General features: G+C 37.8%; 1 protein-coding gene across 2 annotated transcripts in view; it reads left to right on the forward strand.

Moving 5' to 3' along the window:
• The window catches only part of ARFGEF1 (ARF guanine nucleotide exchange factor 1), a 92,289-nt gene that overhangs the window by 23,314 nt on the left and 55,357 nt on the right, over positions 1 to 13,618 (forward strand). For both annotated transcript variants that reach the window (XM_083824153.1, XM_083824154.1), the window contains exons 2-4: positions 6,517 to 6,547; positions 10,610 to 10,766; positions 11,894 to 12,040. In XM_083824153.1, the coding sequence (XP_083680279.1) occupies positions 6,517 to 6,547; positions 10,610 to 10,766; positions 11,894 to 12,040 (335 nt within the window). The remainder of the gene's footprint in view (positions 1 to 6,516; positions 6,548 to 10,609; positions 10,767 to 11,893; positions 12,041 to 13,618) is intronic.

The raw sequence follows: 13,618 nt of genomic DNA on the forward strand, positions 1-13,618 counted from the left end.
ACTTACACATGTGCTTCTCTGGCTGGCAAAATCACTTGTTTGGAATATAGAATTGCAGAAACATAGCATGTTCTTTTGTTTTTGATGTGAGAAGTCTGATGTGAGAATGGAAAAATGTGTGAGAAATGTATTAAATGCTTCTAAGTGTGTTTGTTTTTTTTTCTGCCATCGTACTGTGTAATGAACTTGTGAAGTATTTTCCAATTTTACAGTAAATAGTTTGCTCTTTTCCATATAGCAAGGTTCATAAGAATTCTTTTCCCTGCTACCTAACGTACAACTTGATACGGTTTGTGTGCTATTGGCCTTAAGGCTGGTGACACAGAGCTTCCCTTCAGGAAGGGTTCCCACGGCTAACAGTGACCATCCATGACCTGTGCCATAATGTAACTGTATAATATTTAAATTTTACATGATACTGAAGAAAGAAATACAGCATATTTAAGTATTCGGAGGGAAGAAAGAAATACAGAACTAGTTTTACATAGAAACGTAGAACTTCAAGATAACCTAGAGGAGAGGGGTCCATTTGAGATGTCAGAGAACTGAGGCACAGGAACCAAGAGAACCGCCCAGTCATAACTGAATTTCACATGGGATTTGGAGAAGAGCTTCCGTCCTTCTGTATAGCCAAGGTTTAAATCATCTATTGTATTGAATCTGTGGGGCAAACAATTAATTAGTTCTAGGTTGGAGTTTGATCAGCCTTACAGACTGGTTAAGACAGCCCACAGCACCTGCTTGACCTACTTGGCCCATACGGACCTTGGTGCTTAGGTGTTACCAGTTGTCATTACAGACACAGTTGATAATGAGATTAACTGATTACAGGGCGTTAAAGGGAGAAGACTAGAAACTAGGTGGTTGGGGTGTTTTGGTTTGGTTTGTTTTTTGGTTATAGTAGAAACTATTAACAGTCTGAGGAGGGCAAGAAAAAATTATCACATGCTGAAATAGTGAAGTTGGAGTGATGAGAATGGAATAATATATAATAATATAAAATAATCTAAGTTCTTAGACCTGTTCAGACATTTCTTTCCAATGATGATAGTCTGTGCGAGTATAGATGAAATGGAATATTATGTTGAAATGTGCATTACACATTTTACCTGCTTTGTGGAATGTTTGATGTATACCATTGCAAGATGCTGCAGAAGAATTCATCTTTTTGATCAGCTCTTATTTTCTGTGGGCAAAAGCCACATTTCTATTAATTTTGTGAAACAGCTCTATAAAGAGGTCTTTTTGTGGAGCTGTGTACGAAAGTGAGATTTCGGGAGGGATTTATTTTGATATTTCTACTGCACTTCATTTAAGAGCACTGAATACACTTCAATAAATTCTGGTTTAGGACACATCATCCTTTCAATGCCACAAAATGTTCTGAACTGTGATTCCTACCCTGTGTTTTCTGTGTTTTTATCACAGGTAAGCTCTCTGGAAGACTGGAAGCCGTAGTCTTTTTCTATAGTCTTCTTCCCTTATTCTAGCATCTTACATCTTCTCTTGCTCTTCCTTCTCAAAATGAATGGTGATCCTCAGACAATAAAGTTTTCCAGCCTTTGACTCCCCTCCTTTGTGGTTTTGTGTGTGTGTTTTGGAGAGGGGAGAGCAAAACAAAGAAGCAGACAATATTTTCATGCCTGTCTTCTCTCTTTTCTAGATGATCTTTAGTTTTTTGGGGGGGCGGAGGGTGCTTTTTCACATTCAAAAGAATATCTCAGTGTTTTGGTTCATCTGTCATTAGCAGATTATTTAGCTAGCATTAAGAATTGTTAGTTTTTTTTCATTGCAATCTGTTTTTCTGATGATGCTTCTCAAATTTCTATATGCTTCCCATTTGATGTGGTTATTACATGACTATGAAATTGTACAGAGGGGAGCAGTCAGGCAGTGATGGAAATTAGGGTTTCCCCATTCTCGAGGTTAAAAGTAAACTCTGATATCTACCTCATTAAATGCAGTGGTATTTTGTCATGTATTTAACTGCCATTTAAAATCTTTTAGCTTCCTAAAAGAATTGGCATTGGCTACTGTAAAGAACCTTTGTTTTTATTTAAGGTTATGTAACCTGTACTTTCACATTAATGGAGTGATGCAATGCTGCTTGAAATAGCAGTAACATTTAATTAGATTGACACTTGCAAAAACATTTCCTTTTAATTGTAGTATACTTCCTTCAGTTGCAAAAGCTGCCATTTTCTGTTACGAGTTGTTGTGACCTATTGTGAAGACAACCTCTTGCACTATTTTAAGAAATGATGGTGATAATTTGTTAGAATATCAGCAATGCAATGAGGGCTGTAATCAGTTCACATTGGATTTTTTTTTAAATTTTAGTCATGTCTGCAAGTAGTGTTATGATTTACAAATAAGAGATTAAATTCAAATAATCCAGTGAAGCACCACGATGAAGGTCTGCTGGGTTTGATGCATTCTTTTAGTTTAAGAATAAAAGGAGTCAGTGCAAAGCAGAGCCACTAATTCTGATCTATCTTTTCATGAATATTATTTCATGTTTCTGTTTGCCAGGGGCTGTCTTTGTTCGTGCAGTGCTTCCAGGGGGAAGAAATTTGTTTAAGTAACAGTTGAACACAGGTTTTCAAACTCGCAAAACTGCCTGGAGTAGCTGAATGCTTGCCTCTTGTCACATCTGCTTTAAATAGTACAGAAAGAATATTTGCACTTAAGATGTGTTTTCAATGAGAAACTATTGTTGTGCATGGGGAAAGGGAGAGGCTGGGGACACACAAGTTTAGCTGAAGAACTGGTTCACTTCCGTAAGCAATTTTCACGCTCATTTAACAATCATAGCTGTTTCCTTCTGAAAACTGGAAGTTCAGCTATAATTTGTCCCTTTCCTAAGGGCAAGTAGTCAGCCTAAGGGGTGCAGCATGCCAACGGTATGGTGCAAGCTGAGCTGTTGAAGCAGAGCTTTGCATTCTGGTGGTTTTGGAAAGGAAAGAACACTTGATATACCTTTTTTTTTTTTTTTTGATTTATCCTTTTGAAAGGAGTCAGTCTTTCTGGTTTTTGATTTTCCTCTTCTTTTTTTAACTGCTTCCTTTCTTAGAAGAGAAAAAGTTTCCCAAACTAAATTTCTAGAGAAGATCATGGAGTTTTTGCTTTTCTTATTTAAGAAGGGTCTCACTACTGCCATTTGATGCATGGATACTCATTTTCCATCTAAAGCTTTTTTTTTGTTGTTTTTTTTACTTTCCCTGAAATTTTCCATGTGTCTGGTTTGGTTCTTTGTTTATAGTACAAATTTGAATTGATTCTTATTATAGATTTGTTGGCTTCCACTAGCAAATACATAAGTAACTTGCAAATTCATAAATATTTGTGTTATCAATAAAGACTAGTTGACTCTTGTACCTGAGGGACCTTATGTAAATTTGTTGCATAAACTATTGTGTGTTTCAGGTTATTAAAATTGATAAAAATGTAATCTGAAATTTAATATGTATATGTATTTGTGTACATCGAGGAGATACCCCCCTGAGCCTGCCCTTTTCCAGGCCGAGCAGTCCCAGGTGCCAGCCTCTCCTCCCAGGAGAGGTGCCCCAGTCCCTTCATCATCTTTGAGGCCCTTTGCTGGCCTCTCTCCAGTAGCTCCACGTCTCTCCTGTACTGGGGAGCCCAGACCCGGACACAGTACGCCAGGTGTGGCCTCCCCAGTGCTGAGCAGAGGGGAAGAACCACCTCCCCCGACCTGCTGACAGGACTTTGCCTGACGCAGCCCAGGGTACCTGTGTGGCACGGACCCGCCGCCAGCTTGTGTTCAGCTTGGTGCCACCAGGACCCCAGGGCCTTCTCTTTCCAGCCGGGTGGCTGGGGCCATTCCTCCCTGTGTGCAGGACTTTGCACTTCTCCTTATGTCGCTTCATGAGGCTCTTGTCGGCCCATTTCTCCCGCCTGGTGGGGTTCCTCTGGATGGCAGCACGTCCCCCTGGCATATCCACCGCTCCCCCATGGTTTGTGTCACCTGCAGCCTTGCTGAGGGCACGCTCTGCCCCCTCATCCAGAGCACTAATGAGGGTGTTGAACAGGAGCGGACCTGGTCCACCCCTTTGGGTGCACTGCTGGCTCCTGGCCTGCAAGCAGGCTTTGTGCCACTGCTGGCCACCCGGTGGGCCTTGCTGTTCAGCCAGGTTTCAGTGCGCCTCACTGTCTGCTCATCCAGCCCAAACTTCATCAGCTGCTCTCTGAGAATCTTACAGGAGACAGCACTGAAAGCCTTACAGAAGTGTAGGCAGACAATATCCATTGCTCTCCCCTCACCTACTAGGCCCATCGTTTCATCATAGAAGGTGATGAGGTTGATCAGGCATGACTCCTCCTCGTGAATTCATGCCGACCACTCCAGATCACCTTCTTGTCCTTCACGTGCCTGGAAATGGCTTGTGGTCAGAATTCAAATATGATACATAAGAAATGTTGGCTAGCATGACTACTTTTGAATTTTTATGACTTTAGCTTCTAAATTTTTGTGTTGTTTTGAACGTGAACTTAATATTTAAAAAATGAGGGTTTAAAAGAGTGGTGCTGTTAGTCTTATATGTGCTTAAATTAATTCAAGTTCAGTACTTGAATTTCTACTTCAGTGTTAAGTGTCTGTCCCCTACTGTTCAATGACACTAATACCTTGTGTTATTTTACAGCCAGAATCTGTTAATATTTTGCTGGCATTATTAGGATTACTATCTGAGCAGATCATTAAGATTCCATTAGTTTCTGTTGTGTACTGTTTCATTTTGTGCTCTGAATAATAAGGTATTGGGCAAGAATCTGCTCGGTTTTGCCACTTTAATTGGAAACTTTGAACTTGGAAGCTATTTTGCAGTTGTACATGCAGGTTGGCAATGCAGTTTGTTGGACGGACTTGAGAGCATCTCAGAGCATCACTTCTGGGTGTGAATGCCGAGGCAGAAGGTAAAATAAAGATGCAAAGACACTGGAAAGGAAGGAGAGGGCTTCTTTCTGTTGGTCAGGAGTTTGTCTTCAAGTGAGTAAACGGATGAAGCCTCGTAGCCTGGTAGGAAGGCATACTTCCCTGAAACTTTGACTATGGACTTTTTCTTCTATTTATGATTTGTTAACTTGTAGAGGAATATTAGATATCTGCAATATGGAATTATTTACTTTACTTTTTTTTCCTAGTCCTGGATAACATGGACTTGAACCACATCCAGACTAGACATTTCTCAGATAAACCACTGGCTCGCTAACCACTGGGTCTTGCCGGGACTAAACAAGAATACCAGTCATATCAAAAATAATGTTAGATTTTGGGTTCAGGTGCACGGATTACATTCGCTTTTCTTTACATTGAGCAAGTCTCTTAGTAAACATACTTCATGCTAGCAATTTGTGGTAAACGATCAAACTTAGGTGCCTGTCTTAAATAAGTGAAACAGGATGGATGTGTAAACTGGTAAACGAGTGACTGAACATGGATGAAGTGTGCTTTTGCTGTGTGGGAGCTTAGTTAGAAATATTTAATTCTTTTGTTGTTGTTGTTAGAATCAATCCACACCACTAGTTCAAAGGGTATAAACAAAAATCCGTGTAAAGCGTTGTTTTTAGTTGATTGTGGTTTTGCGTGTTTTAGAAGCATTTGATGTTAGAATGGATTTCGAGATGATTTTAAGAATATATTTGTGTGTGTGTATATATATATAGTCATACTTGATCCTGTAGATTTTGTTTTATGAATGTTCCTACAACATTGGAAAGCCTAGTCATTATAGAATTAAGTCCCATGATTTATGTGTTTTAGTAAACAGAGAATGCAAACAAAAGTACTCTTGAAATGGAAGATGTTTCTTAAAGTCAGTTTCAGCATTTTTAAACTACTTTTAAAACATATTGTAGAAGGGTACTTAGAAAATCTTGTCAGTAGCATTAAACTATTAGTCTTCTTGTTTAATTCATTATAACACAGTATGAAATAGAGGTGCTTCAGACACTCTCCCAGCCCCAGTCATTACTTTGGTGTCTAAAGGTGTTTAAAACCAAAGACAATTATTAGTCATGAAGGGCTTTAAGTATGAATCAGCAGTGGTGGTTTCTTTATTGTCTATAAAAATCCGGATTTAACAAGTGGTATATCATTCACAGATAGATGAATAGTTTTAATATTTGAGTTTTCCTCATTTTTAAATACTTGAACTGTGAAAAGGGGGAGGGAATTACAGAGGACTATTTATCTATATATGTTTGCAGAAACATTCTGGGGACCTGGTGTTTAGTTGGCGTGACTGAATGCAACCTTAAGTGTTAAGTTTGTAATGCAGATTTGTAAAATAGTTTCGGTATAGCTTGCAACCAATGCAGTTGAACAGTAGAAACTTACACAAAACTGCTTATAACCATGTATTTAATGTTTTAAACTAATCTTGGTTTCAGATGATTGCCTAAATAGTTTTGCTTTCCAATCACTTTACGTTATTTCATTTTGTGTTTGTGGTTATGATTCCATTTCTGTAACTATGCCTTTGTTTCATTTTACAGAGGAAATAAAGGCTGAAACAGAAAAGCAAAGGTATGTGATAGTTCATCATATTGAGCGATCGCGCTTTACCTTCTTGAAATGTGTACCATGCTTATTCTGAACTGTGAACATGCACTTACTCTGAAAAGCATTCTCAACATAATTTGTAAGGTTGGTGATATCTGGAAACGTGCTAAAAATGCAGCTTTTGTTACTGGCTGTTGGGATGCAAGGCACAGGACCTGGGAGTAGAGGGAACAAGCTGAAATCAGCTGGCTGGGGAGGGTAGGAGTAAGGGTCAAGATTAGAAAAGGACTTTGGGGGAAGCACAGAAAGGAAGCAGTGGTGGAGGGGCCTGAGCTTAAAAAGGATTTGAAAGGGGTTCAGAGGAAGGCGAAGGTCTGGAATGCAAATAAAGGGCACGAACTGTGAGCAAGCAAGAGGAGGGAAGCTGAGGTGAGAAAGTGGGAACAGGTAGAGAAGACTAGTATAATTGGAAAAGTGTGGAAAGGATCTTGTTAAGGAATAGGTGTAGGTTCCTCTAATCAGTTCCTCTAGAAGTGATGGCAGAAGCAAAAACTGGCATTCAGCACCCTTCCCCTATCAGCAAGTAAATTTTTAAATATTGGTAAACTTTCAACATTTTTAGTGTTGAAATTAAACATTCCACAGGATGATCTTCATCATTCATTCAGTGTAGATTATTAATCATGAGTCAGGGCAGTGGTGTGGTGCCTGTTTGTACTACTTGTTGGAAGAACCAGATTAGTGGATGAGACTGATGGTGAAAGTTTTCTTACAGCTTAAGCAGTTGAATGCTGTTTGGGGACCTGCACTCTGCCCGGGAACTGAATTCCTGTTTTAGGCAAATCATTTAAACCGCAGATGTCAAAACTGGCTGCTGGTGATTTGTGCTTTATCTTTGGGCATTCAAGCGGAGAGCTACAAGTTTTGGCTTGGGAAATCTAAGCACTTCTAGCTGGAAAGAAGGCAAGTGGGAACTTTATTTCAGAAGATGTCGAGGACTATTTAATATCAAATACATGAACAATTTATTCTCACGGCTTTTCAAATTGGGCATATAAAAATTAATGGATGCATTTGATTGAGTCACTGTGCTTCAGTTCCCGCTTGTAAAATAAAGTCTATACTATCAGCTCATAGTAAGGCTGTAAAAACAGATTTAATATTTGTGTAGCGTTCAAATAACGTTGCCCTAAGCACCACAGGCAGTCTCAGATAATAATGATGTGTTTTTATAAAAAGTATTTAGGGTAGTATAAATAAAGTCAAAGTACAAAATTTGAAGAATGCAAACAAAACAAAAAGTGCATAATGTTAAATAAGGAAAAGTAATATCTGGTCCCGTCATTAAATACAGTGTGAAAACTAATGACAGAGCTGAATTATAATGACATATGTAAGCATGGTTCAGCCATTTCTAAAATTTCCAGCGCTTAAATTCTGTCCAATTAATATTTGAAGTTGTGATTTTGGGGTATATATAATGTACATGTGTCACGTGTCCATGTATGTTTTTTAAATAGATTTGGATTTTTTTTCTAAGTTTAGTCTGACAGTAGCCTGTAGCTTCTCTGAAGGCATTGATGTGGATGGATTTACCCTATTCTTACTGTATAGTCAATTTTTTTAGATGCAGGAGAAAACATTCTTTTTCTGTGTCTTATAGCGAAACCTCTTAGTTTGTAAAAGTATCTTCAGTTTCTTATTTCTGCAATTGAGATTTGAATATCCTAACGAGGGACTTCTAGCAATAATTGGTTATTTTTTTCCAGTCCCTGATCTAGGAAACTGTTCTCACTGCTAACCTGGAATATGCTGAAAAATAGATCATTTGTAGTTCCCCAGACTTTTGCATGGAATACTGCCTCTTTTGTTTCGTTTTTAAACAGGACTGGTGTTTGGCAGTGGGACAGAGGGGAATGGAATGGAAAAGGACAGGCTGATTTATGTAACCATTACACAGCAGATGCTGCCAGAATCTTATTTATTGTTTGATACCTAGGTTAGCTTGTTTCTGTGACTGATATGTAAATATCAGCATATTTCATATTCCTGATGCTTGGTAGATCCCTTGGTGGAAGAAGGTTTTGTTACGAACAGTTTCTGGTTACACAGTCTGATGGAGGAGAAAAAAAAGAAACATCTGAAGTAATTTCTTGAATGACATTAAGAAGGAAAGACCTTTTGGATTACCCTTGTCCCCACTCCTTGCTGTCCCCCTTCTTCCCATCATCAGCAAGGTGATGAACTTACTGAGTTACCTTTCCAGAGACAAATGTAATGTCACCTTAATTGTTTCTTATTTGGGGGAATTTTTCTGGCCTTCAATTACGAGAAGCTTCAGGCTTCTGCAGTAGCTTTGTGTGGCACAGATTCTTCATTTTCTGAGTCTCATTATGGCCTGTTCCTTGTTTCTGAAAAACTCCAGTTTTATTTCTGGAGTGTTCTTTTAACCTAATTTTAATATTAGTAGACATAATCAACAGATGAAGAACAGTTTGTCATCAGACAAGAGCGAGAGATACCACCCTGCCATTCTTCACAGAAGAGCTTTTATAGGAATTTCAGGGAGGTTTAAGAATGTAGAAGGATCATGTTCTTCCTCTGCAATTTATCTGATCTGGGTTTTGTCCAAAAGAGCTCTGTTTCCAGCAAAACAATATTGGGCAATAAATAAAGTTATGTATCTGATGATAGAAAAACAAACCTCTGTTTTTCTTCAACAAAAAATATAGAGAAATCCTTAAGCCTTCAAAAGAGAAATTATTTATTAGAAAAGTAAAATCTTAACACTAGTTATTCACTATTAAGACTTAGAATTTAGGTGCCCTTTTAAAGCAGCCTACAGAAGGAGGGCTGTTTGAATGTGGTACCAGACATCTTCTCAAGGACAATCCAGCTTGCTCCTTGAAAAGCTGAAGTACTGGTATTTTATCACGTTGGTTAGTTTAAGGCTTTCTCGGTGATGCATGGGATTGCATTCATTCTTTGGATTCATAATAAGCTCTTGGCAGTTCATTCTTCTATTTCAGCAACATGAAAAACATTTATTTTCTACCATCTGGGTATGAAGAATTTCCTTGAAGCGTCTGCTTTAATTTGCAACAAATGTGGAGGACCTTCATTTTCAACTAGTTGTTCTGTAAATACACGTTTGAATTACTGCAAGAATTTTGTAGTCTCACTACAGAATATGAGGTTATGTTCTTTTTTCTTCATACTGCTTATCAAATCTGTGGAAGACAGTGTAGTTTACCCTTTGTGTAAAGATACGTGTGTGTGCACAAAAAGCATCAGGAATGCTTTTATAAAGGTGATGAGCCATTTTATGGAATAAAAATCCAAACATCTTGCTTCGAGTCAAAGGCAGACTACACTGATGCACACGAATTAGTGAAAAACTACCTACTCTTAATTGTCCATTTTTGCTTATTTTTAATGAGCATGTTGCTTCTAAAGATGCTTTAAGCAATAAGACTTCGACATTTTATAATCATCTCAAGTATTGTACGGTTACAGTCTTTTTGCATACCTCACCCAAGTGAGATACAGTGATAACTACTGAACTTTGAAATTCTGTGGTGTCATCTGGAGCACAAATAGAGCTAAGTTTTGTGGGTTTTTCTGGGTTTTGTTTGTTTGTTTTGTTATTTTGGCAAGTTGGCATTTGGTCTGTTCCAACAGTGTAACTTCTTCCTAGACTTCTCCAGGAATTATCACTGACTGTGGAAGTGCTATTTAAAGCCTCCCCCACCTTTTACCTACCATTTGAGGAGGGGCTTTCCTGGTTTTCAGGGGAAACAAATCTTTTTTTATGCCTTCAAACCATCAGGGACCACTGAATATCTACTTAGTGTGCAAGTAGGTCACTGCACTCATCCATAAAAGACGTAGATGTAGTATAAAAGCTGTTAGGAATATTTATATGACTTACATAATATAGGATTATTTATATTTTTGTTAATTTCATAGAAGTTATTTTTTCCTAATGCTGATTTTCTTGATATTTTATTTCATTCATAAATGTTGCAGCGGTGAGAATTATTTGTGCGATGACTTACAGCATTCTAATTAAATCGTTCTGTTTAGTCCCCCTCATGGAGAAGCAAAGCCTGGTTCGAGCACTCTTCCACCTGTGAAATCAAAGACGAGCTTTATTGAGGCAGACAAGTACTTCCTACCATTTGAGTTGGCGTGCCAGTCGAAGTGCCCCAGGATTGTCAGTACATCTCTAGATTGTTTACAGGTCTGTATGAAGATGAGTTTCAGCTTTCAACTACAAAGTTCTGTTGATTTGAAGGGGCAGTAACAGTTATATGTAGCAAATAATGTTGTTGATTTTTTGTTGTTAAGTTTATTTTACCTTATTGCACACACAATGAAATCAACTATTTATCTGACAATCGGTGAATATGTCCTATTTATAATGTAGTGCGTCTGTTTATTTTTGTACATACATATTGCCACAGGTAGCTGCATTTTTGGATCAATTTTATTATGTTAGTGAACAACTGCCGGTTTTCACTTATATACCTATGAATTGAAATTCTATCAATAACCTAAATGAAAGACTGAAACTTCACTAATTGCAGGTATATAGTTAACAGTTTCCTTTTATTCTATTTATAATTGCAGTAAAATATTGTAAATGTGAGACGTCTAGTTTCTCAAAGCTCATTGGCACATGCAGTGTTTTCAGCGCAGAATTGAGCCATTGTTTCCTCCTGAGTGGCCTAACAACAGCAAACTTGAACTCTCTCTCTATATTTATTTACATTCACAGGCCTATACATACCTGCTGTGCTGTCTCACTGTGATGCCTTGCTACTCTGTTCCTTAAAGTATGGGGAGGTCATGGGGATTTACAAATACCGTCACACCTAAAGTGTTTGGAACAGAATATTGTTAATTTTGTAATATATTCATTTTTGAAGTATTGAAGACCTAGAGAGAAAGAGATAATAGAACATTTAAAAAGAGAAGACTAGCTAGTAGCTTAAATAGAAAGCATTTGTAGCTGTTTTATCTGGTATTGAAAACACGTGTGCTGATGACAACTGAAGACTGGTGTGATGTGAGTGGTTGTTGTTTTTTTTTTTAGAATCCTGTTTGCTTTAAAACATTATTAATTATTGAACCAAAAGCTTTAATGTTAAGCTTGTTGACAAACTTTGTATTGCAGCTGCTCAGTGAAAATGGAACAAATCTGGGGACCTTTTTTAAAAAAAATCCTTTATGTTTATTCAGAGTTGGGGTAAAATGTGCAGTTCTGGTTCCAGTGTGCAAATTAGAGCTATCAAATATATTTATTTATTCTAATGAAAAGCTGACTTCATTTTTTTAAGCTCTTATTTATGTTTTTTTCCCTTCCAGAAACTTATAGCATATGGGCATCTGACAGGGAATGCTCCAGACAGTACAGCTCCAGGCAAAAAATTAATTGATAGGATTATTGAGACAATATGTGGCTGTTTTCAAGGTCCTCAAACAGACGAAGGGGTTCAACTACAAATAATAAAGGTAATACAATTAACCACTACTTACAGTATTTATAGTGGTAACAACAGGAAGAAATTCATGACCTCAGAATTCAAAAGCAGAGATGTTTAATTTGTAAATATAATGATAGTTTTTAAATGCTTCCTTGATTCTGTTTGCTTGAGGTGGAAGCTCCCTATGTTATGCTCCTTTCCCTACTTTCTGCTATTGCATGTCGAGTGAATTCATGGTTGTGACACGAAGTCTTGTGCATAGACCACTGGATGAAACTTCATTCATGGCAAATCAGTGGAGCTCTCTAATTGTAAAGAATTACTATCAAATAATCCTGTACTCCCAGCGGGGAAGATGGTAATTAAGAAACAGCTTTTAAAATCCATTTTGAAATTATTTTATGAAATGCAATTAGACCTGGCAGTCAGTTGTTACCATGGTAGCTTTGTGGTGCTGTGTCAGAGACGTGTGCTTGAAAGGTTTCTTTGCATAGCTTACATAAACGCTACATGTGGTATTTGTAGAAATAAGTTTTTCTGGGGGACTCTAACTGTTTTCTGGTTGCACTCATTAATTATGGGAACTTACTATGGGAAATTATTATACCAAATAATGGAATTTAGCTAATGGAAATATAATACTTTATCCCTGTAACAGTAGTCTTTGAGTGGTTGTGATGTGAGCAGTAGTGAAGAATACAGTAAAAAGCAGTTAAAAGGAATGGAGTGTTTATTAGCTCATATTCTTGTATATAGGTGTCCTGAGGTGTCGATGTTCTTGCTGATTATATTTGTTTGTTTTACTGCAAAGATGGTACTTTTTCCTCCTGTTCCTTTTCATTGCTCCAGTCCTCCTTTTTCTTGATACCCTGCTTCTCCAGCAGCTGGTTGTTAAAAGTGTTTCTGCCCCTAGTTGTCTAGGTTTGTTGTTCCATTTTGCCCAAGCATTTTAAGACATTTTTCATCTTGCAGGGGGAAGTTTTTGTTGATTTTCATTTTCAAAGGCTGAAACCATTTTATTTCCCTTTTGCCTTCTCTCCAGATGTTTTCCTGTTCTGGTCCTTTCAGCCTTTAGCCTGTTACCTGGGCCAGGATGTTAACAAAATTAACTTCCTGCCTGAAAGGGGATGTCTGTGAGCTGGAATTCTTTCTGTCCAAGAAAACAGTTGAGAAAGTCAACTCTTCAACAATTGTAAAATGCATTAAGCATATAAATTAATTTAGTGCTTTCATTTTTTGACTGTTTAGACTTAGCATGCTTATTCCAAGTATGTTGGAATTCCTGGCAAGCTGCAGAGTCTTGCTTTGGCTCCAGGTTTGTCCAGTGATTGTACACTATAAAAAGCATCAAAATAAATTATCTTAGTGAAGACTGGAGCTTTTGACTTCCTCCATGAGCAGTAATGAAACCTAATAGTCAATCATATTGTATTAGGCTTCATAACTCTTTAGTTCCAGGCTGTGGACCCAGCTTCTCCAGTATGATTTAAAGGATGGATCACACGCCTTTTAAAACGTGGCAAGTAGTATGTTCTCTGAAAAAGTTTAATTCCAACAGGGAGATAGAAGGTGGAGGATCTGGGTCTCCCACTTTCTGCACTGGCAC

Source organism: Anser anser (assembly GCF_964211835.1).
Source record: "Anser anser genome assembly, chromosome: 2".
Lineage (NCBI taxonomy): Eukaryota > Metazoa > Chordata > Aves > Anseriformes > Anatidae > Anser > Anser anser.